Here is a 24604-nt window from a genome sequence, read left to right as displayed (position 1 = left end):
TAATTTGCAATCCGATTATTTCTAAAAGTAAAAACTCACTTTTAGGCCTCGGAGCCCGTCGCCGGGAATTCAAAATTTGAAAATTTCATTACGAAGATTATTTTATGATTGTTGATCTAGTTTAATCAATGTATTCTTCTAATCCTCAACACATTATGTATATATTTCATTTTTATTCAGTCAAATGACGAATTAATGAAAATTATTGTCGCGTAACAAAATTTTATTATTAAATAATAATTAATTAAAAGTGTTGTCACGGTACTATCTATTTGAATTTGAATGCTTATTTTTCATTGGTCGACGCTATTTGAATATTTGAATGCTTATTTTTGATTGGTCGAAACAACAGAACGCATTACCGGCGGCTCGAAAATCAATCAGAACAAATACAATTTTAATTTTTATTATTATTTATTATTATAATTAAATATATTTCCTTTGTTTACGTGTATTGTTACACACCGTTCATACAAAGCGATACGATTTACAGAGTATAGAATTGAACGGAGAATGTTTCATTGAAAGTTATGCGCGTCCGGAAGCGACGACGGCGGCTTAGAACAATTATATATAAGATAATTATAAATTATTTGTCAGTATTTATTACAGTTCATTAATCAATATTTATAAAAAATACTCAGTATTAATATTATATGTTCTGTATTTTAACCTCAAGGTTAGTGTTATGCTAACAAATGGTCAGCATAATAATATGATACATGGTCATTATCAATGTGCTTTAGGGCCAACAACAACAAGCGAAGCGTGCTCTTTACCGCCGCTCTGTCGTTGTTCCCGCTTCGTTCGTCGCTCTAGATACCTTCGTTTCCTACATGCAATTAAATAGATTTGTTGCATATTCACTGTTCTGATTCGCTCACATCTAACCTATCCATCAATTCAGGCGCGAGCAATATATTTTACAAGATATTTCTAAAAAAATAAATATTTTCCATATATAATAATAAATGATATATTATTTTTTTAATTCACATGATTGTCCTATATTTTTATTCTGATCACAATGCAATTTTGGTTTTAAGAATTTAATATTTATTTTGACCCTGAATAATGCAATTATAATCATTCATTATTTTAATTCTGGTCGTCATATATTATCATTCTGACCATATGCTATTTTTATTCTAACCATTTAATATTTTTTCTGAACCCAAAAAATATAATTATAACCAGGCTGTTAATAAAATTATGTCCGATATATAAATTTATTCTGACCATTAAATTTGTTGCCGTTTTAAACTGATACTTATACACACGACTTGTTAAATCCTGTACGCCACTAGAAAATTTTGCTTTAAAAAATAGTTTTATGGCGACACATCAACTGTTAAGAATTGTTGTGAATTTTTCTTTTCTACTGACATATTACCGTGTCAAAGATTACAAGCCGCTGAATCTTACAATGCAAGTTGTATATTAATTTATTCCATTTTAAATTTTATCTATATTTTTGAAATTTGCAAATCCCAGTCGATTATTGTATTCCGGATTAGATAATATACTATCCGAGATATTATTGAATCGAGTCATCTAAAAGCGAACTGTATCTGAAAATTAGATAAGATATGACATAGTAAAATGAAACGAAGAGAGCAGGCAATAGAGGCGTTAATCGAAAACGTTCGCGAAAAATATTTAATAAATGGTAATCTAGTTCGATTTATGTTCGTATACTGATCCGCATTGCCAGTGATCGACGACACTTTATTGCGTCGACAGTGGTTTTCAGTGTATATCCATTGTGAAGTTATTTGAAAAAATGAGGTTCGACTCCGGCCTGGTGCTGTACCTGGCTGTGGTGCTTGCAACTTTATCTACAGCGACCAGTCAAGGTGCATTTGAAAACCGTTTATTTCTCCATATCCTTTTTTCTCCTATGATACTCTTCAGATATATTTTCGACAAACTTATTTTATTACATTGGTTTATAATTACAATATTTCAAGCTAAATTTGACACTCTAGATTAGGGCTCGGCATTTTTTTTGTTCTAAATGGTCAGCTACAATTATAGATAATCAAGGCAAACGAGCGAAAATCCATCCATGTGACATTTACCAAGAAAGAGGACACGTGCCCATCAGTCAAGTATATTAGCACAAGCAGATAGTGCCAAATATCTGGAGACCAACCGCAAGCAATTAGGATTTGCTCTAAATACTATTGGCTAAATATTAGGGAGAAACTCTCAGTTGTCAGTCGACAGTAAGCTGCTCGTATGCAAGGCCATATAAAACCGATTTGGATGTACGGGTACAACTATTGGGTTCAGCAATTCAAAGATATCAAAATAAAATGCTAAGGATGGCCCATGGTTTGTTCCACATTCATACATTCACCGGGACCTGAATATGGCAATGGTGAAAGAAAAGATCTACAAGACAAACATAAAATATAAAGAAAGTCTGACGAACCATCCTTCAGGAAAGAAATATTATGAAGTAAAGACTAAAATGATTTATTCAGTTGCGAAGTGAATCTCTGATCAGCGACTCACCTATCTGCCACCAAACGAGCAAACAAATTGTTTAATATCTCATAAGAAGATTTTTTTTTATAAACAAAAAAAAAACATACCAGGTATAATGACATCATACACTTTCGTCATCACATATGTAAGGTGTAATAAATTGAATAAAACACAGAACCATTTAGTCAATCGGGCGAAGCTGACCTCTGATTTTAAAAGTAATAGATTTTTTTGATATTCAATTGTTTTATTATAGTCGTTGCATAGCAATGCCAACAAAACGACAAAATATTGGTCGTCACACAAATGTAAATTGCATTGATGTACGTGGAAACGAACCGCCATTTAGTGGTGCGCTTATAATATCACTTTTGAATATTGGTGTTCCTATTATTCTTCTTAGATACGTTGATCCGCCCTGTCTTTGCAATGGTACCAGATTGGCACGCAATAAATTGTTAAAAATTTCATCGAAGCAATAGTTTTAACTGACATATTCAAAGGAGATGTGCTGCTTCCACGCTTATCAATGATCTCAACATACAATCCATGTTTTTATCATGGTCAATTATACGTTGCATGCCAGGCCTGCCGAGAGGAAGCAAATTCCAGGAACTGGTTCTTGAGGGGCCCGAATCATAGCAAGAATATATTTATACAAAAATAAAAATCGCTCTCAAATAATGATTCTGAACTAAACTACAGTTGTTTGAGATGTATGTAAGTTCCTTCAGCCCTTTTTATACATACGTGAAATAAAAGGAGCGGAACATTGTCTTCAAAAGCACTTTCTGGGTAATACTTTCACAATAAACATTATTATTCAAAGGGACAGATTGTAGTTTTTTGACGTGGCTTCGTTTGTTTGCAAATTATAGTTGACTTTATTGCTTTTTGAGCGTTTAAAAATATTAGACATGAGCGGAAATATTCAATGAATGTTACTAATTGTTACTGTTACGGCGACGGCACGATTTTATTGCTTTTGACGTGAATTTTTTACTTTTGAGAAGGTTTTACCGCGATGGCACGACTTCATTGCTTTTGCCTTGGACTGGAGGTTCACTATATGGCAACACTGAGCAGCAAAAAAACACGACTATCAGATACATATTATTAGTAGATTTTTTAATAATTTTTAATGCCTAAAAAATAAAAAAAATGGTGGCTTTTTATATTTATTTGTAGCATAGAAATTATTAACACGTACTTATTAGTATTTATTTAAGAAATTATATTACGGTGTTAATGAGGCCCGGAATCATAGTTTTCACAAGGCCCGGGTTCGCTCTCGGTGCCCTGCACATTCAGGTCACGATTGTCATAATTTTAATAAATAAATAAATAATTCGAAAAATAAATTACTGATTTACAATCTCTATATAGAAAGATTATTTCTTCTTTTTTCAGATTCTGCTTTTCAGCTATCTTGAGTTTGTTGATTTGATTTATTAAGTAATTGTTTTTTAATTTTAAATTATTGCGTCTAAATTTAAATGATGTGTTCTTAATCTTATTTTTATAAAGTGACAAAAATGTATTCAATTCATAAACGATAGATAAAATGTTGATTAACATCAAGCTTATTGTAATTGAACAATACATACGTACGCTATTTTTATTATTGTTATCACTATCGTATAAATGCAATAGCTTGTGTAATGTGATTCATATTAGATATGATTTTTAGATATCTTGCGATGCGACTTTTGACTTCCATTTCGGGGTGATGATCTTTTCATTTTTACATAAAAAAAAATGTAATCTACAATTAAGCATATTTTATCAAAATACATTTCACATAGTTCTATTTATATCACGAAGCTGCTATTAGCGGACAAAAATTTCGAACTATATTATATTATTTTTTACGCAGTCTTGGACGTTCTAAGTTAAGTAGTTCAGCAGTCGGGTCACAACAATGCTCGAAAAAAAACAAAAATAACTCGTTACTTTTAAAAAATAGTACAAGTATTTATAGCCACTGAATCATTATGGCTGATCGCCCCTAAATATAACTTTCGTTTAATGTGCAATGGTATTAAGACGCTTAACTTACATAAATATCAATAAAAACTTATTTTTATAATATTTCAGATTGGATAAAACCGTATTTTCTAGAGCCAGATCCTATGATACCAGAGATAGAGTTTGTGGAGGACGAATCGATCGCGGATGGGCAGATTATTTTAATGGACGAAGAAGTTCCGGCGAGCACCAGCGAACCGGTGTACTTAGCTAAGTTGAACTACGAAGGTGAGCTAAAGTCTTTTTGCACAAGTAGATCTTTTCGAAAACTAAATGAAATATATTTGCAGGCAATCTAGAGCCGAAAATCGCAGCAGCTGTATCGGCCAGCTCCGGAGCTTATTACCAAAAGAGGGGAGAAGAGCACTACATCGTGATTACGAAGGTGCACGACTACGAGACTTTGATCAATCCAAAGTTCCAAATCGTCGTTCAAATCGGTTCTAAAACCGCAACAATCTACCTTAATATAATAAACATAGACGACAACCCTCCGATAATTGAAATCAAACCTTGCTCGATACCGGTATGTAAATTTTATTTTTAGTCGTTGTATTATTGTTGTTTAATACAATTTAACGCTTACTTATTAATACGAATATTTTTTATATTTATGCACAACTTAATACATAATTTATGTATATGTTAAAGTGTTAAATATCAATAAAGTATAGTTTTAGTTAAAGCTTACAATGATACATTTTGTGTATACTTTCCCTAGGTAATGCATGCATTGTGTATGCTTCAACTTGTGAGTGTGTGCACTCTCTGACGTGAGATAGTCAGATCGTCAACGAATAAAATTTGACATACGCGCGTGTTACCTTCCTACATGAAATATATATTTACTCAATTATTAGTTGCATCTATTTTGGTCTATGAATTTAAAGTGGGATGAAAATCGAAGGCATCTTACAATTGCTGAAGATGTTCTGCAGTGATTCAGACATTATGATTTTATAGAACAGCTTTTACAGTTGTTGATTGAACTGGGCGCCAGTCCACCACACGCTGGAGTACACCATCCATCAGTGTGGAAAAGTCTCTTGAGGTTAAAACCCAAACCCTTGAGGGGAAGTGACCTGGCCGTCGGGCTGGCCGTCTGAGGTAGCGCGCGAGGCTCTACTTATGACAATCAAACGCAAAGGACTCGGCCCCTTATGTTGTCCGAGGGCCGAGGCTGCGACTGAGTCAGCATATACACTTCTCGTGGATCTGTGGGGTGATGCTGTTACTAGGATGATACGCAATGCATGCAGTGCAAAGCAATGAAGATCGCCAACGAGAGCGCGTCTTCTCATGCGCTCGGGAGAAATACTAATGTAACTCCAATAACATGCATACATACTACGGGGTGTGGGGAACCTGCTCATCCGGCCGTCAAAAGCTGGTTGTCCGCCCGTAAGGGTTGGACTCATATGGTCTTAGTATTGGTAACTGATAACACGTAGCTGTACTTCTGTTGATTGAATGACTTTATGAAATTAAGTTTACACGATGTTCTTTTTTATTGGTAAATAAGAATGAAATAGAGACAAAATAATCAGGATATTTAATATATATTTTAAAAATGTGTATGATTCAATCATTTGTGGCAAGGATTTTCAACATACATCTAGGAATTTTTGTGAGTAATATTGAAAAAAGAAATAAATATAGTAAACATTATATACGTAGAAGTTTATGTGGTAAACCTTTGCTTTAAATGTAAAAATGAAAATATAAAATGACACATAATGCAACATATTAATCACCTGTCTATCCAAAAAATGTTGAGGAGGTAATAAAAAAATTAGCGTTGGTCAAAACAGTGAACACCCCAATAATAACTCTACAACGAAACTATTAAAAATGAGAATTATATTTATTTCTTTAGATTAAATTAATCTATTTAATGCTCATTTTTTATTAAAACAATCACAGTAATAATATTTTTTATATTCTCTGAAATTTTGCAAAACAATATATTTTTTTCTATTTTTACTTATTTTTCCTGAAAATAATTAACAAAATGTTTTTTTTTTCATTTTAATACATGTAATTAAAAATACAATCATGATTTTTTATGTTTTATATCTTCCCTAGGATTACCTTATTATATATTATTATATTTTGAATACTTTGACAAAACATTATGAGAGCATCTAGTTACAATGTTTATAAATTATATTGTGTATACTGTAACTAAGGTGATTTGACAGTGCATACATTGACTAGTTAATGTATTCATTATTAAAATTCACACTTTGTAACATATACAAATATTCAATGACAGGCTGTCCGTCTCTCACTATCGCAAGGTTTCGCAGCCGGTTTGCGTGTGGGTACTGGACGCTAAGCTTTTACGCTTAAAATTTATTTTTGCTTCATTTTTAAACTATTTTTAATATTCAATTGTGGTAAATATATATTGACTAAAATATATATTTAAATTATGTTGTGAGTATGTGCTATATGGTAGGGTAGAAATAGGATGATTTATGTTGTTTATTTGTATTGATATTTATCAGTAAGATCAGCTGTTTTTTTATTAATCAAACAATTACAAAAATTCTTACAATTGATATTTTTAATTATACATATAAAATATTTATTTTATCTTTATGGCAAATTATTGTACCATATTGGTAACTCCAGCCCGAAAGAAATTCCATACAAATAGACAACGCCAATACCCAGATGAACATATTAGATAAAGATGCAATGAACGCGTACAGAAAAATACGTGCGGTGAAAATAATAATCTATCCTTTTTCGCAGGAACTGTACATCGGCCCGAGCAACTGCACATACAACGTTTTCGACGCAGATGGTGCCATCAGTACCAACAACATGACATTTTTAATAGAAGGCAGCGAAGAGGACAAAAAAACTTTTCATATAGAACAAGAATCTGCAGGAAACGAGTACAACATATTGATAACGCTTCATACGGTGCAAGAGTTGGACTTTTTCAAGAGCCAGATCCACATCTTTACCATTGTGGCTATCGTGAGTACAATTTCTTCTTGAATTTCGTCATTAACAATACCGTTCTCTTGCTCTCTCTCTCTTTCTCCATAGCTTGTCGAAAATTATTTTTTTAGACATATATAAAAATCTATCGACTAAAAATAATTTAAAATTTCCGCTACTTAATATAATAAAATTCGACAAAAGGAATTCGATAAAAGTTAACATCATATTCGATCAAAAACGACTGCCCGTAAACAAATTCACATTAGAAATTTATTTGAAAACAGTTTGTAGATTATAAAATACGACTAAGGGAAGAGCGAATACAATATCAAAAGAACTGTTCTAAAACTTTGAGTAAAGTCTACAGCGAAATTTAGACAAATTATCTTTGAAAAATAAACACAGCTCGAGTGTGATCATTTTTTTATAAATGGATTTTCTGCATATTCTATTCACGCTCAGGCATACCTAATTGTTTAAATAAAAGCCCGAATTAACGATGAATGTCATTTTTCATATGCTGATGTTTTTTTGTACAATTTTACAAATAATTTTTTTTTAATTGTAATTATATAATTAAAATAAGTATCTAGGTTGAGAAATATAAATACGAAAAAAATTACAAAAGTATAATATTGCCTTATTTTAATTATTGAGCAGCAATATTTTAAATTATGGCAATTAAAATAGTTTTAAATAAAAATAGATTACATTTTTGTATAAACTTATTTACGCCTAGTCAGCTCCGAACACCGGAAGAAAAGTACGAATAAGCGGGAGAGTCTTTCTTCCCTTCCGATATTAAGTATAATACATTGTCAGCAAAAATGGTTAAAATTCTATATTCGGAAGATTCGGATTCGTGCTTTGGCAGACAAGCAGCATTCCAGCTTCATCGTTTTTATTTGAAAATCAAGCAGTCTCTAAAAAGCAACAAAATTTTAAATGAGTTGATATAGCGTACTTATTAATTTGTATCTCTTAATATTTTCTTTTGTATTGCGTCAAAATAATAAAAATATTGTGATGACTCCCGTGCGCGCCAAACCAGATAGGAACTCCCTCCTTGGCAATTCCTTTAAATCTAAAAAGTTTTGCTTCGACTTCCCATCGGCTTTTGAAGAAATTGTGATAAATTAATTTTTTTTAGGATTCCGGACCGAATATCGGAACTGCTACGGCCATAGTACAAGTGATTGACATGCCCAACATGCCTCCGATGTGGAAGCAAGTGTTCGCCATACAGACGTTCGACGAAAAAACTGAGAAAGTGTTTTACGTGAAGGCGGTCGACGGAGATACTCAAATTAATACAGAGATCAACTACCGCCTGGAGACTGATTTTCGTAAGCAGACAATATTATGCCTTACATTTTGCTTCAATACTAAAAAAACTTATTATTATATGTGCAGCTAATTTATTTTCAATCGATGAAAAAAACGGTACTCTATACGTGGAAGCCATAAACCGAGATGAACTCAAAATAGAGGTAATTATTTTTAATGTTAATTACATTGTAAATGTACCGTTTTAATATGACATCTTTATGGATTATGATGTGAATTTTTTAAGGCATAATTTTAATTTAATCCGCATATAAAATCATAGTTTTAATTTTTCATTTCGTGTTTTTTTTATCGTTGAAAAAAAATATTAAATGTTAAGCCTCATTCTTTATAATGAAGAAAAATAATAAAACAGATATTACTACGGAATTCTGATATGAGAGCTTATTATTCTTTATAATAAAGAAGAAATAATTACCGATATCACTACGGACTTATGTTATAGAAGTCAAAAATTCACGTTAAAAGCTATAAACTTGTGTAGGCGCCGTCGCCGTCGCAGTGGGACGGTGACGTTAATTTTGTCCAAAAGTTAAACTTAATATGGCGTTTCACAATAATTTTGCGAATATCCTATTCGTTTGACCGCCACTGTGTATATATAATTAATAAGAGAAATGAAATAAATATTTAATATAAAAAAATACATTATTAGTTTCTTAAAATATGTCGTTCACAAACAATTTTATTTTATGTAAATATATGTATTTGAAAATAGTGAAATATATTTAAAATTAGGGCGCCATTTGCTTGGCGTCCCCAGGTGCGTACGGTGAGAAACATTTCATTTCGCTCGCTCGCATCTTAAGTGGCGAGAGTGAGTGAGAAGAAGTGGGCGCGCGGAACGCATGTAACGCACGCCCTAACACGCGAGCGAGCGAAAGGGAATGCATCTCTCCGTACGCGCCTGTAAATACTTTAGCTACACCTCTGACTCGAATCTGATTATTTTTGATATTAGGTTTTCAACTTCGACATCGTCGCATACAAAGCGAACAACCACAGCTCTCAAGAAATGACGAGCGTCGTTATAATAGTCAAAGACTTGAACGACAACTCGCCGATAGTCAAGTCTAAAGCGTTCTCGCTGACCATCGACGAAGAGAAATACGTGTCTCTAGATTTTCACCCGGAGATAATTATCGAAGACATTGATTTAGTACGTATAGTATATAATATATTTACTAAAAACTTTTAACGAAACGATACCGCGTCCCAGCTCGTCAGACGAACTCTTTATTTATAGACTAAGCTTACTGATAAATTATAATAAACAAAAGGCTCTCATTGTGTGTCGGTGTACGTTTCAACAGGGAGAAAACGCACAGTACACGGTCGAATTGAGGAGCGTATCGCCACCGGAAGCCAAAGACGCCTTCTTGGTGGTTCCGCGAGAAGGATACCAAAATCAAACCTTTCAAATAACCATCATGAACGCTTCTATGTTGGACTTTGACACCAAAGGCTGGGAAGTCGTCAGATTAGAGGTATTCACTTTTTTCTTCGATTTATGTGCGAGTGATTCACGTTTATGATTTAAGATCGTAGCGACGGAGATCTACGAGCCTAGTCACACCGGAAAAGCTACGATCACGATAAATCTGAACAATTGGAACGACGAGCTGCCTATATTTGAGGAAAATTCCATCACGGTTAAATTCAACGAAACCGTAGAAAAAGGCTATCCCGTCGCCACGATGATTGCCAACGATCGAGACGTAGGCGACAGAGTCGTGTGAGTAATCGTAGCATACGAGATGTGATAAAAAATACGGTGAATAATTTTATTATGAACTAAGTAATAAGCTTACATCAAATTTGAACTAATCTTCTTCAAAGATAGCAATCCACTTATCTCAACGTTGATTCCATGATTAGAAGCATTTCTGGAAGGGCCTTTAATTGCTCTCAATGTCGGTAATGGTAGCAAAACGTTTGTCTTTTAGTGCGGTTTTTATTTTTGGGAATAACCAGAAGTCGCATGGTGCTAAATCCGGAGAGTAAGGTGGATGTGGACAGACTGAAATCTTTTGTAATTTAAAATAAAATTTAATGTTAATGCGACAGACATTGTAAGCACGACCTAGCTCTGGAAGCCTGCTGACAAGTCACAACGTATTCAAACTTGACACTGACTATCTTAACGGATCAGGCAATCGAACTTATTATTTCAAATGAATGTAGCGTCAGCAGGTGTTGCCATAAAAAATCATTCATCGTATTTTTTTTATCACATCTCGTAATTCGCGAGATCGAAATTGAAATTGTAATAACTACTCGATGATGTACTTGCAGGCATTCCTTGGCCGGAGGGGCCGAAAGTATTTTGTCCATTAACAGTTCGACCGGTGAGATCGTCGTAGCCAAAGACGACGCTTTCGACTACCAACGACAGAGAGAAATTATGGTACAGGTCAAAGCCGAGGACACCTTGGGATTTCCCTTTAACGTCGTTTACGCGCAGCTCACTATCCAACTCTTTGAAGTCAACAACAAACCGCCCGAAATCAGAATGGTATAGTTATTTCAATTATGTAATAATAATAAAAATGTGAGAATGGACTATTTTTCTGTATTGCTTGTTTACCGATGGATCTATCATAGCGCCTCTTACAGTGTTATACTCGACTTTTGTTTTGCTTCTAGGGGTGAAATTCCATGCAATATCATTTTTTATGTGCCGCTGCGCCTCGTACGTTAGTCCTAATGATATATTTTTACATGAAATCTTCGTAAAAGTATTTCTTCGTATGCACACGTCTGTTGCGTGACAGTAGTGAAATTAATATGAATTGCAATACCATAAATTAATATATTTTATTATTGAGTCAATTGTTAACATAAATAATATTATATTTATATTTTAATACATATTTACAAAATAATATGTTTTCGGTAAAGTTCTTTTTCAGTACGTTGATTTTTATTTTGTGAACTTTGACAGCCCAAAATGACGCCGTCGGTGGATGAAAACGTTCCCGAAGGATATACGATCACGGATGAGATAATAGGCAGCGATCCGGACTCGAATGCTGTTATCGTATTCTCCATCGACTGGGATGAATCGTATGCTACCAAACAAGGACGCCGCACTGATACGCACGAATACGTAGGGTAAGTTGCGCTACTATCTCGCCCTTTACGAAGTAACAACACAGTAGCAAAACTTCAACAAGAATTGCATATTGCTAAAAGTTAATAGTAAATCGCACTCGGTAGATAGGGACAGCGTCGCATATCAGTTTTCTGAATTCTTTCGTTGACGAACAGTTTTTATTTTCATCGTTCTCTCATATTGAACTTTTTCAAAGTCGATGAAACATAAAGTTACTATTTCGACAACGTTGTAGCTACTCTTGTATCCAAACCTAAGCGGAATCCTGCGTATCGAAAATCACGTTGTTAAAATCAGCATTTAACTTGAGTTATTTTTGCGTTTTCAGGTGCGTAGAAATCGAAACAGAATACACCGAAGAGTTTAGAGTTGCCAAAGGAGTGATAAAAGCCAAAGAGATAAGGCACAACGTCACGATCGACTTCGAGAAATTCGAAGTATTGTATCTCGCCGTGGGTTTGACTGACACCAAGCAAGAGATCGGCGACGGTTTCGTAAAAGGTCAGTCGACATCTGACGCTCTTCGTCTTATTAGATTGCTTGACCTGATTAATTCCAGGAACCGTCACCATCACGATCGTGGATTTGAACGACAACGCTCCGCAGTGGGTGACTGGAACGCTGGAAACTTTGCGGTACGTGCGAGAGGAGGCTTCGACGGACACCGTAATCGGAAACGTTCTGGCCACAGATGACGACGGACCGGATTTCAACAGAGTCACATATCGCATAGAGTGAGTGAGAATCTAACGCAGGGCGTTCCGAGCCTTTCAAAAATAAAATAAATGTTCATATACACGCGATCGAAACGCGAGAACAAAATTTATAGCATATTAAAACGCTCATTTTACTCAGAATATCAGTTCCACTATGGCTCGCGTGCTCCCATTCAATCATTGGTATTTAAAAATTGATAAAATAATTAGTCTGAATGCCAAGGGCGAAGCCCTGACGGTAGACGTTTTACGAGTCTGATCGTAAAATCTCAATTTTATTTTGAATAAAAGTAAGTTATAAATTAATAAGAATTTTCTGTAATTTACATTAAGTAATTATGGCAATTATACCATAATTAGCGCAAAAAATTCAATTATTCATGAAAATTCAGTAAATGTCAATTTTTAATCATTTCTTTAAAATCCGAAGCAAGTCGCTGGTTTAAATGAATAAATTTTAGTGTAACTTTTCATCAGTGTTATCTTGATTTTTTTATAATTCATTACAGAAAAAAATGTTTCGCATTGGTACGTGAAACAAAACATGTTTTTGCTTGGTTTCTTAAATACTCAAATCTGTCATCATTAAAATTAGCATTGCAATAAATCATTTCTAATTAAATTTTTGCTGAAGGTTTTTCCACGTTGTATGAAAATAGTATATTTTTAACAACACATTTTCAATTTTTTTAAATCTTCGCATGAAGATTCAATATCATCTAAGAATTATACAAATTAACGATGACTGGCTCCAAATAAAGTTCACAACAGCAGTCACAACTTTCACCACATTATATCGGGTTATTTAGTGTTATAACAATATCAAGTGAGAATCAAATGAAGCATATCTAAACCAAATTTTGACTAATATAAGAGCGCAAAAAATTAATTATCCTTTCACAGAAGTCAAAAATTCACGGCAAAAGCAAACCTGGCGTTCACACTACAACTTTTAAAATAATATTACAAATTAAATAAGGAACAAATAAACCTAATTTAAATACCGTTTCGATGTCTTAAGCGATCCAGTGACACATAAATTAATCTGTCAATCGCCCGAATGTGTCGATCCTACAGTTATTGATTTTTTATTCCCGCTTTTGCAGTCCGATCGATGGGACTTTTAAAGACTTGGTAAAGATCGACAAGAATTCTGGTCAAATTACTGTTGACGCCAACGAGGCGATAGATGCCGACATTCCGTTGTACTTTTTGTATTACGAAGTGACGGCGACCGACTGCGAAGGACTGGACCCAGGGGTTCCCTGCTTCAACACTCCCGGCTCCGTAAGTCATAATTAAACCTTTAAATATGGCATTCAAACCCTTTCATAATACAAATTTCTTTGACAGATCGCAATCAACATCACGGATACCAACAATAAGGTTCCGTTCGTCGTAGGAGAACCGTCCGCGGACCCAATACCAGTGTGGGAATGGGAGCAGGACGGCTATACAATCGTGAACGTTAGGAGCAAGGACTTAGATAGGGACGGTGGGTCTCAATCCGTTTTTCCTTAAAAACTAAACGACTAAGCAGCCGAATAATACTTTTCAGAAATCTACCATAACGTCTCATACGCGATCGACCACGAAAGAGACCAAGAATTGCGCAAGTTTTTCAAAATCGACTTCTATAACGGTTCTTTGTATATCGACTACGCGACGGAACAGATGCTGGAATGGGACATAGACAAAAGCAACATGTACACAATTTACGTCACTCTCTCGGATAACTACAACCTGCTGGGAGGTGAGATCTATTAGTTACCGTTACCAGATATGAGCAGATTAACGAAGTTTTCAATTAGATCGGGTCGTCAAAACTAACGTCACAGTGATCGAAATCATCATAAAGGACATCAATAACAATGCTCCGCAGCTGCCTCCGCCGTCCGATGCTACCTCATGGAAAGTGTCGGAGAACGAAAAAAAGGTATGGACTACTGCGACGCTATGTAACTGATACAATAATCTTTTATTACTTATGTTTCAAATATAACGTTCATTTATCGGCTGTCTCTATCACCGCGCCGGTTTATCTTCGCCTTCGACTCTTGGAGTACCCAATCGGAGGCATTTTACTTTTTTCTGTAGCATGTCACACGAATGGTTTTAGCTCATTCTAGCTATCGCCGAAGCCGCCGTGACAGCTTGAGTTCCACGGCCTGTCTTAGCACAGGCCACGCCTGTCGAGGTATGTGCAAATGATCGCACCCCGCACCAAAAAATTCTCATGGTGTGTGTCGGTCCGAATCGCCATTACTCGTTTTTATAGAATCCGTTTTTTTTTACTTTGCTGTGTGTCTGACATTAAGTTCTCGTTTATCTTTTTTAATTCCATGATAGGTTTAGTTCCATCTTTTAAATTACTTTCTATCCGTAACCATACGACATGGACATCGTTTCTGTTTTTATGTTGGAACAAAGAGCTTTTCCAAAGTGCTCGTTCATTTTCGTAAGGCTGATTTACAACGCCATTTAGTATTCAATACTAATAGCTTAAGACAACGGTTAAATTAACAAAAGCACAACAGACATAACTGGTTCAATGACACATGATAGATTGAGATATTTCCCACAAAGTACCTGCACATCTTGAGCACCTTGCATTATTTTCCCAAGCCTCAATTTTTTTTCATTTTATATGTATGTATGTATATATATATATATATATATATATATATATATATATATATATATATATATATATATATATATATATATACATACACATACACATACACACATATACATATATATATACATATTCATATGTTCAAGACGGTATGTCTGCATATCGTCTTGAACATATGATTCCAAATTCTGTTTCTTTTTAGGGATTCGTTATACTTCCAAACATCACAGCGCCAGACAAAGACGATCCTACGACGGACAACGCCAAAGTTCGCTACGAAGTTCTGAGCCTAAGCATCACAGATCCGCCCATGTTCTCAGGAAAATATTTTTCTAAGTTCATAATCGATATAGAATCGCCAGACAACGTTTCCGGAATCTTGATCGTAGCCGAAGACTTGAAGGGACACTATGGGTCCTACAAGATTGAGCTGATGGTGAGTTTTCTGCACGCGAGATGTTCTGTCCCTCCATTGACCAACATTGCTTTCAGGCCATAGATCACGGCGTGCCTTCGATGAACACTACGAATACTTACGATCTCACGGTGACCCCTTACAACTACATGGAGCCGCGTATCATGTTTCCCACCGCCGGAGCCAAGCTTCGTCTCTCCAAGGAATTTGCCTTACCCGGCGTGAACCTGCTGTACGCTAACCAAGAAACGTTGGATTTATTCAGTGCCGAAGACGATGACGGGCTGGACGCAGGGGTAGTGACTTTTCAAATATACGGTCCAGGTACTATTTATGATACTCGCTTTTTTTCTTTGTAATAGAATAATTTGAAGTACTTTTTCAGCACATAGACTAATAAACTCATTTTGAGAATCACACGACAAATAATGTGCTTGTCTTTTAATATTTTTTTCGGGTTTTCTTACCCTAAGGGGTGAGACTTTGCAGCCAGAAAGACGCAGTTGGAGACTAGTAAGAATGTTATTGGTTAAATTTACATATATTGAGTTACTATGATGGACGAGACCTTATTTTCCAAGCGTTGCTGGAGAAGCTGGCGGAGGCATGATGTCAGTGAAAAATCCTTTCTGAGTTCTGATTGGTATGGTAGCGACAGTATAGCAGAGGTTGATCCCTCTCTGCTGCGGTGCTCGTATGGTGGATTTCCTCTCAGGATGTGAGCGTCTTTGACCGTATGTTGTCCACGAGCGGACAGTGCCTTCGAATCGAGCGGGGCGAATCTGCCAGTGTCTGCTAGTGTCTGCCCTCTCCTCATTGGAAACCAGTCTTAAGTATTCAGAGCTGCAAAGCTTACAAAGCTTACTTTCGTAACAAAAAAAAATATTTATTCAATGCACCGGAGAATACTTGTGTGTTATTTATGTGAAACCCTTTTTTTCTAGTCGTAACGAGGGCTTTTGTGTGGTCCCATTCTTTAGATTATTGTCTAGTTTATCCTTATTGATGAATGATAATTTTTGGTCACAGTCGTTAACGCGAGTGTCAAGAGCATGACTCCACATCTTCAAATTGATATTTTTGTATTTTAGCAAGTTTTTAATGCTAGACCTCTAAATGATAAAAATCATACTACGTCTAAAATACTTTGTAAAATTGCTTTCCATTTGGTCATCTCACACTGAATTTGCAATTGTAAATGTTTAAAGATACCACGTCTTTTTAGTGATTCCATAAAGAAATTTCTAATTTAAATATTATTTTTTATGATCAGCACTTTTTCGTGAAATGGCAAAATATCGTACAACTTGTTTATTTCTGTGTGAAAATCCATCTTTAGCTAAATTGCTTAAATTCGTATTATTTTGATTGCAAAATATTTTACATGGTTTATGAATTATTAATTATGAATTATTCCCATAGTTAGGTTTCACCGAAAGTGCACATTTGTATTCGTTAAGAAAATTAAGTTTTTAAATTCAGGTTAAAATTATTGTTATTGAAAAAATAACAAAATAAAATCATCTTAAGTTTACAATGTAATACAAACTTGCGACACAAAACAATAAATAAGCGTTAAAATATTGACAATACTATATATAGGCAAACCTTTTTGAAATTGCGGCAAAAAATTCTATGAAGTTTGGTCATAGCAGGTACAACGACAAGTTACCAAAGTCGAATTATCTGCGTAGTACGAAGACAAACAAACTAAAAATAGTGAAAAAATAATTTTATAAATCGATTTATATTTTTTATCCCCCCCCCCCCCAACTTTATTGTGAGGGCCATGAACATATTATAAATACCCTATTTTTTATAATATTTTGTTGTTACCTGAGAGGCGTAAATAATTAAAATTTAATTAATTAAAAAATATCAGGTATTATAATTTACAATTAATAGATATGGTTCGGTTTACAATAGTAGCGCATTTTTATTAATCAAAAATTTAGTCTGCTGCGGTGATCTGAGCCCATGCCCTCTGGGTTTGTTAGTCCAGGGACTTACTTACTTCCAACTAATCTGGAGTTTGAGTAAAATTAATTTCCATTTCCAGAGGAGGCAGTGGAGTACTTTACGCTGTTGAATAATTTGGGTGACAATAAGGCGCAACTTTTGCTTCTGAAACCAATTGGAGAGAAGAGAGAGTTTGAGGTACGTTCGCCACAAAGATAAGATAGATAAAAATACACGTTCAATTTGTATCATTTTGTTTTTCAAAAGGTCTCGTTTCTTATGTCATTTTTTCAATACTGTTGCTTATATGTTCCGAAATTACGACTTCGCTAAACATTATCCATCTTTGTTTTAGATCATTGCTTTAGCTACCGATAAGGGAACTGACCCTGGACCGCTGAGTTCGAATGTGACATTTACTGTGTCCTTCGTCTCCACCTCCGGTAATCCGACGTTCCCAGAAAAGACAGACACCGCTAGGTTCAAAGGTAAGCTCGACGGATAGATTGCCTTAAAAATTCCAGATAAAAAAGCCATAGTTATTATTTGACTTATATATATTAATTGTACTTGGTATCGTTGGTCCTCAGAGTTCGACCAAGGCCTCCAGGAATCGTTCCCGTTGAAGGAAGCCATAGATTACAAAAACGACGGTTGCACACCGAACGAAAACTGCTTCGACATCTTCTACCATTTGATGGGTGAGAATTTTTGTTTTTAGTTCGACCGGAATCTTGAGATTCAGAGATCTGAATTGAGTTTAGAAGGAGACGACGACCTGTTCGACGTGGATGTAAGAAAAAACGTTCTGAGCTTGCGCAGCGCGTTGAACAGAACCGAGCAACAAACGCACACTTTGAAGATCGTGGCTTCGAATAAACTTTCAAAACCAGAGGTCATCGCAGATGACACCGTATTGACGGTGACGGTGCACGTCAGGGAGGCGCATCCCAAGCCCGTCTTCGCCAAACCACTCTACGCGGACGGTATCTCTACCGTCGATTACTTAGGCAAACCGCTGCTTGTTTTGAAGGTAAGCTTTTATGTGACGTCACAGGTGCCCCGATCTACTGATAAATAATAATAATAATAAAATTACAAATCTAAAATAAAATATGTCCGGTTCATAGCGGATTAACACTATTTGATAATTGATTAAAAAGTTAGATAGCTGTGCTTATCTGAGAATTATCTTATACTCCCAGACGATATTTTAAAACGCTATTGTGCATACAAATCAGAGTTCTTTCTAGATCTCTGAATTTTTTAAATCTCAATTGGCAGCTAAAATAAGTACTTTTCTAGCTATACGCGTCAACGCGACTCGAGAGATTCGAATCCCAACATATCTTATGTACATTTATTTTGTATTAACCTCAATTTTAAACAAGAGCAGTTTATGTAGCTTAACTTATGAACTGCCTAATAACAGATAATTTTACCGGTAAATATCAGTAAAAAAATGCAGTAAAGAAATAATTTTAATCATGCTTAATATTATTATTAAAATTAATAAAAAATAGAGAACTAAGCAGAAAAATATTAAAAGAGTATGCAAACCGAATTTTGGGCAATAGAAGTGCGCAAAAACAATTATCACTTCTCAGTAGTCAAAATTTCACTGCAAAAGCAATAAAATCGTATCGGTGCCGTTGCAATGGGAACGCTCGGTAATGAGCGTTCCCACTGTGGAGGGATAGAACAATTTGGGCTAACATATTTGAATATTTTTTTTTGTAAATACCACAATTGATTTGCATTTTTAAATAAATTTTATTATACATGTGTTTTAAAAATTTAAAACTTTTTTGTGTACTCTCAATGATGTAAGGTGATAAAAAGCCATAATATTTAGTTGTTACAACAATAAAATAAAAAAATCATATTTATTTACTTAACGACCGTGGACTCACTCGTGATTTTAAAAAACCCATCTACACATATTAATTATTACTTATTTTAATTATTGTATATCGTTTAGTACAACTTATCTTTAGTTGGTAACAGAAAATATATATCATTGCATTATTTTTCTATGAAAAAGTTTTTTTTTTAAATCACATATTTCGCTCAATTTTTTTTCGAATACGTTTTTTGTTAAAATATAATATTGCAACTAACTTATTTCTAATACTTAATACGTAGACTATTTGAGTAAAAATATTTCTGAATGGAGATAAGATTTAACAAATAGTAGAAAAAAAATCGTAAAATACCTGATTTGTTTTAACTTCACCAGCCATCCCTATCATAAAAAGGCGTGGTCATTTCTGTTACACAACAGAATTACTGAGCACTGCTAGATACTGATAGATTTTCCTGAGATAAAGCAAATGTTGACGCGTCGCGCATATACAAAAATATCGAACATGTTAAATTTTTTTTTTTAAATTTGTACCTAAATATAAGCCGGTGGTTTTTTTGCATAGTTAGGGTAGGTCTATTTTACATATTTTAGTTGTATATCCTACCCCGATAAAATAAGCATCATTTTACACTACCCTTTTCTTTCAAGCAATATGGGCGTCGTTATTTTCATATAGATATCGTTTTCAGCAAATAATATGTACGGATTTAAAAAAAAAGATGTAAATTTTGTACTACCGTTATTGCAATCCCTAACTGCAGTAGCCAACTGATGTATTCTTGTGCATCGTCCGGTTTGCTTCATATGATTTCCATGTCGTCTATTACACGAAATAGCATGCTTTATCTCTTTCTTCGTTGCGTGCGATACCCCTCCCACTTTTATTTCTAAGGGATCGGCGTCAGTTCTGGATTGTTAAATGAATAAATTTGGTTAACCAACAATACCACTAACTTCATTCCATAATTTTACTACTTATGTATCTGATTTTTTAATTTTGCGCAGAATTTCAACGATCTTTTAAATAAATATAATTATTATAGTCATTATTAAATGTTTTCCTACTATTTGTGTTCTTACTTTGTTTCCAAAAGCAATAAAATATTTGTATTTATTATAAGAAAAGAGCATTATTATATAATAAAAATAAAATGGTGAATATTTCTTTAGAAGCGCAGGGTAACACCCCCACGGTGTATGGCTGAGAGGCAAATAGTATTGGATTCTAATTAGAATGTAACGGTAAACCGTCGAGCTTGATAGGGAATCTTACGATGCGTTCAGTATGTGCCAATTAATCAGCGAGTGTTCGACAAGTTACAACGCAAAATAATACAATTTTTTATAATATTTTATATTCGAATCAAACTATAAATTAAAATTAATTATCAAGGGTAAACATTGAAACGTAAAAAAATTAAAATAAATACAAAGTTATATATAATCTCAAAATTTCGATCATTTTTACTTTTTAGCACATTTTAATTTTTTTCGTGTTCCATTAATTATGATATTTTCATAGAAAACAATATATATCAGATAGGCATTATTATTATTTAACAACTGTTTGAAATATCAAGAATCTTGGGGTACAAATGTACCCCGCTTAGTTTCGCGTTAATATAGTTGTAGCTTAATCGATTGAAATGATAAAAGGTAGGGTGCAGCTTGTATATAGGTTGAGTTTTATTTTGTTGGATGGCAAAATTTTTGATCTTGTCCGTTTGAATCTGACAGTGACACATATTACACATATGTGCTGCCAGACAACAAGTATAGGTCAGTCAGTTTATAGTCAATTCGTGTAAGTTTAAGTAAGCTTTAATTAAAATTTTCAGTCGATTCACACATTAATTGTATTTATAATAAATTATTTATTTTAGGCCAGTCACACTGAGGACTTGCCCATCGCTTACAACATCTTAACGGATACCATGAAAGCTGACCCGAGCATGGAGGGCATCAAGGAACCCTTCATTTTGAACAATATCTCCGGAGAACTCTTATTAAATTTCAAGCCCAAAGCTTCCATGGAAGGAATGATAGAATTCAACGCTTCGGCGACTGACAACGGTTAGTTCGTTTTCATTCATTTTCGTCATATTTAGAGGTCTAACGTTTTGCTTTCGCTTTGTGACATTCGAACTAGACGTTCGTTTCGAGTACTGATTGCTTTGCTCCAACTGCTTTAATGTGCGATCTGAGATAAAGCAATGGAGTAACGTTAATGACGCAGAAAGATGTAATAAAAACATCCGTTATCAATCAACACGTCAAAAGAACTTTTTCAAATTTAATATAATCTGTGTCCGTAAGTTAATTTAATCATTGTTTTGCTTTTCAGAGGGCGAGTCGGACGAGACTGAGGTGAAAATTTTCCTTAAAGCTGAAAACATCAAGATATTGTTCACGTTCAACAACAACGTGCAAGAAGTGGAGGAAAAAGAGGAATACGTTAGTATAGCTTAAAGCAGCGTTTTACGATTAAATTTAATTAACGAACTTATGAACTCATACATTTTACAACCTCTAAATATTTTTAAATAAACTCTCTCTCTCTCTCTGACGTGAAGAATCGCTAAGCGTGCGGTATGGACTCCCTCTCTAGCAAATTTGAAATAAAATTAAAAACAAAAAATATGTCACAAATATAAATTTAATAATGTCGAAATGTGAAACATTATAATTTTTCAAGTGAGAACAATCTTATTAAAAATTAAAAGAGATTTATCGGACTACCCCAATTAGGAAATGCCTGTTTAAAGTCGCGCTTTATATAGCAATCAAACAGAATCACAGCAGTATTCTTTCAGATCGCTTCCGTGCTTACACGAACGTTCGAGTACACCTGCCACGTGGACGATGTGCTGAAAGCAGACAAAGACGGCCCGTCCCTGGAAGACAAGACGGAAGTGTTGGTTTACTTCATGGACGTAGACCTGCCAGTGCAACCGGAAGTCATTGAAGAGTGAGGCGCAATTTTCCTACTATCTCCTGTCTTGATTTTTAAACAAAAATGTGCGCTCACAGGAAAAAGGCGGACATGCTCTTGATGAAGGCGATGGAGGCAGAATTCCAAAAGCAAGATTTGAAGCTGGAGGGTTTTTCGTCGAACAGCCCGGGCCCCTCGCTGACGGAGTCCGCGGAGAAGATGCTCAAGATCGCGCTCATCGTCGTCTCTACTGTGCTCACCGTCATGTGCTTGGCGCTCTTACTGGCTTACTATTTTAGGACTAAGAGGTGAATCACTTTGATAAAATTATCACGCTTGAGCAGTTAAAAATTGTATTCGTTGTCTAAAATTCACAAATATTTATTCAGTACACTACCTATCCGTTTCTTTAAATTTAATAATGACGTTGAATACTGTTAATAGTTTGCTACGGTTTACCCGACCTCGTCTGTCACTCGCGACAACCCGGGTAGGAGGTCGGGCCTAACCTAAATCCCACTAGATAACGGTCGTACTTGTCAGGAATGTAATTTCAATTTTTTCCAGAGGTGGCAAAAGTTTTCCGGTCAGTTATCGTTTATTTAATATTTCGATTTCATTAAGATTAATATTATGTCATTAATTTTTTCCCCCTTTATTACATAATCTGTTTATTGAAGCTAAATGATTTCTGTAGCCATTTTCTGTCCCCTGGTAACTACTGACACTTTGCGTTATTTCAGTTTGTCAAACCGTTTGAAAGTGATATCCGAAGCCAACTTCGGATCTATGGATTCGAACATGAACCGGATAGGCCTCGGAGCCGGCGTTCCCGGAACCAACAAGCATGCTATCGAAGGCTCAAATCCGGTGTGGAACGACGACAATAAGACCAACAACTTAGACGTTGTCAGGTGAGCTATCTCTCGACTCGTTTTTAATTGTGTTTTTTTTTAACGAATCGCCTATTGCAGCATCGCGTCCGGTGACTCCGACCTCATCGGCATCGAAGATGATCCTCAGTTCAGATACGAAAATAAGTAGAGTTTAATAGTTATGTTTGTATAGTTATTTATTGGTTATTATTTGTACTCGTAATAAATATTTTTCAATTTATTTTCTGTGTTTATTTTTTGAGGGCCGATTATAAATAGAAAGAAATAATGCACATTAATTTATTTTAGCAACATTCAGTCTTCATAATATATAACAAATAAAAAGCACATCTCTTAGCTTTTCAACTCATATTATATATGGCGTTACAATTGTAGATCTGATAAAGTTTTAAGCAGTTTTTGAAAAGTAATATATGTATTTATATAGGGGACATAGAGGGAACTGTTAAAACAGAGACGCAAAGAAATAAAAAACCTGAAAAGAATTTGACATATTTATTGAAGGGGCTTTCACAGAGTGTGTTTAACTTCTTCCCTCGAGAAGCCAGCGATTGTTTATGCATGCGAGAAGGCCGTCTTATCATTATTGAGGATCGAACGATCATCAAAATTCTTAGGATGGTTATAATAAGTTTATTTTATCTTTTATGTAACGTGATCTCCCCACCGCGTCCACGCATTACGGAAGCCAACAGTATAAGAAGGACTGTCACCTGCTCAGTTTGGTCCGAGCATTACTTGGCCATAACAAAGTTTGTAATGGGCTAGTCCTAAATAAATCAAAACTGTATTTTATAGCTACAAATTATATGTAATGGAGATAAATATTAGATATAAACGACTATTATCCAAGAAACCCCCAAAAAGTGGTTTGAAACGAACGAGGCAACCTAACTGATCGCATAATGTTCTTCTATTACATATAATATACATTAAGTATAGTTCCTCAAGTATAAAAACAGATTTATTATTTTATAAATTATTATGAAATAAAAATATGCTTTAGATATCAAAAATATAAATAAACGAATGAATCCTAAGAACGTTTTACATAAGTTCATGCTGATAAAAAATATGTGTCTTATTTTCGAGCATTTAAGAAAATTGGATCAAATAATATTAGCGATCACTTAAATTTTCTTTAAATAGTATGATACTTACACGCATTCTTTTTTGTTTGTCTTTGCTGGGTCATTATTTTAATACATTTTTGGTCGGTATTTTGATATAGATAGTCAAT

The 24604-nt window shown here is 34.6% G+C and overlaps 1 protein-coding gene across 1 annotated transcript; it reads left to right on the top strand.

Annotated features, from left to right (window-relative positions):
- Positions 1-1702: 1702 nt before the first annotated feature.
- LOC148234704 (cadherin-AgCad1-like) lies at positions 1703-23584 on the top strand. Its single transcript, XM_088185840.1, has 29 exons — positions 1703-1856; positions 4591-4749; positions 4812-5047; positions 7282-7512; positions 8630-8825; positions 8893-8969; positions 9788-9985; positions 10140-10313; positions 10368-10561; positions 11122-11341; positions 11771-11940; positions 12270-12442; positions 12501-12675; positions 13764-13944; positions 14011-14152; positions 14216-14410; positions 14469-14593; positions 15498-15731; positions 15788-16034; positions 17770-17867; positions 18025-18157; positions 18260-18370; positions 18434-18702; positions 21420-21609; positions 21881-21990; positions 22350-22504; positions 22567-22776; positions 23212-23382; positions 23443-23584. Exons 1-29 carry the CDS (start codon positions 1784-1786, stop codon positions 23510-23512), a joined length of 4917 nt encoding a protein of 1638 aa, XP_088041966.1. The 5' UTR covers positions 1703-1783; the 3' UTR covers positions 23513-23584.
- The last annotated feature ends 1020 nt before the right edge of the window (positions 23585-24604 follow it).

This window comes from Plectrocnemia conspersa, unplaced genomic scaffold (assembly GCF_051122295.1).
Source record: "Plectrocnemia conspersa isolate PC_06_02 unplaced genomic scaffold, ASM5112229v1 ptg000005l, whole genome shotgun sequence".
NCBI classification, from domain to species: domain Eukaryota; kingdom Metazoa; phylum Arthropoda; class Insecta; order Trichoptera; family Polycentropodidae; genus Plectrocnemia; species Plectrocnemia conspersa.
The sequence above is the reverse complement of the archived record's forward strand: the minus strand, read 5'-3'. Positions and strand labels throughout refer to the sequence as shown.